The following is an 868-nucleotide window of genomic DNA, read 5'->3' as shown; positions in this document are numbered from 1 at the left end:
TCTTCATTGTTTAGAGGCCCTAAGCTCTTCTGCAAGTATTCCAGGTGCGACTGTGAAGACTGGTACTTCTCAAACTCCTCTTCGTCAGCTCCAAAGGAGTTGAATCTCAAAGCATCTGCTGGCAAGGCATGCACATATGTAACGGTTAGTAAGGTCTTCAGCTGCATGTATGATGTATGCAGGCATGTATGTTTCATGGTATGCATATTTGAGGTTTCAATACTAGGGTTTTGAAAATCCAATAACCCCAAACTATAACTACGTCTCTCCTCTTATCTCTGCATTTACAAATAAGGGCTAGAATGGATTTGCAGCATACACAGTAGCAGGACATTGAATCCCCCCAACCCAAAACAATTTTAAAATATAATTTCCAAAGTACTCTTAGTACTCGCCCTCCACATTGGCCTGCTGCTGTAGATTTCCAATCCACTTCTTGCGGTTGTTCCATCTCTCAACCAGGGACTTCCGGACACGTGCGTGTATGTCCTCGTCGGTTGCTTCAGAGTCCAAGTGGAAGCCAGCCACGGTTCTGTCTCGCCCACCCAGCGTAACCATGAAGTCCTCAATCTCCTTTTCGGTCTGTAATCAAGCATGAGCACCCATGAGTATTGAGTGACAGTCTTTCAAATATGAATAATTCAACCCTGCCCCTAACTTACCACTTCCAAGTAGATCTTGGATGCTGAATTGAAGTCCTTCAGGACTGGATCGAAGAACTTGTACAACTTCTCCAGGATGTACCTCTTGGCACGCTGCACACCCTGTGAAGTCCCACTTCCTGATGCAGCCTTGGTGCCATCACGTTCACCATCGTCCCCATCTCCTCCTTGGCTATCCCAGCTGTTCTTCCTCTTCCGGGGGTTTG

The 868-nt window shown here is 46.4% G+C and overlaps 1 protein-coding gene across 1 annotated transcript; it reads right to left on the bottom strand.

Annotated features, from left to right (window-relative positions):
• Nucleotides 1-384: 384 nt before the first annotated feature.
• On the bottom strand, nt 385-868 carry VOLCADRAFT_108756 (uncharacterized protein; the record flags this gene model as incomplete). Its single annotated transcript, XM_002959781.1, has 2 exons — nt 663-868; nt 385-582 (listed from the first exon to the last, which is right to left on the bottom strand). The coding sequence occupies exon 2, from the start codon at nt 556-558 to the stop codon at nt 385-387; it is 174 nt and encodes a 57-aa protein (XP_002959827.1). The 5' UTR covers nt 559-582; nt 663-868.

This window comes from Volvox carteri, assembly GCF_000143455.1.
Source record: "Volvox carteri f. nagariensis unplaced genomic scaffold VOLCAscaffold_766, whole genome shotgun sequence".
Taxonomy (NCBI): Eukaryota; Viridiplantae; Chlorophyta; class Chlorophyceae; order Chlamydomonadales; family Volvocaceae; genus Volvox; species Volvox carteri.
This window is presented reverse-complemented; position numbering and strand designations above follow the sequence as displayed.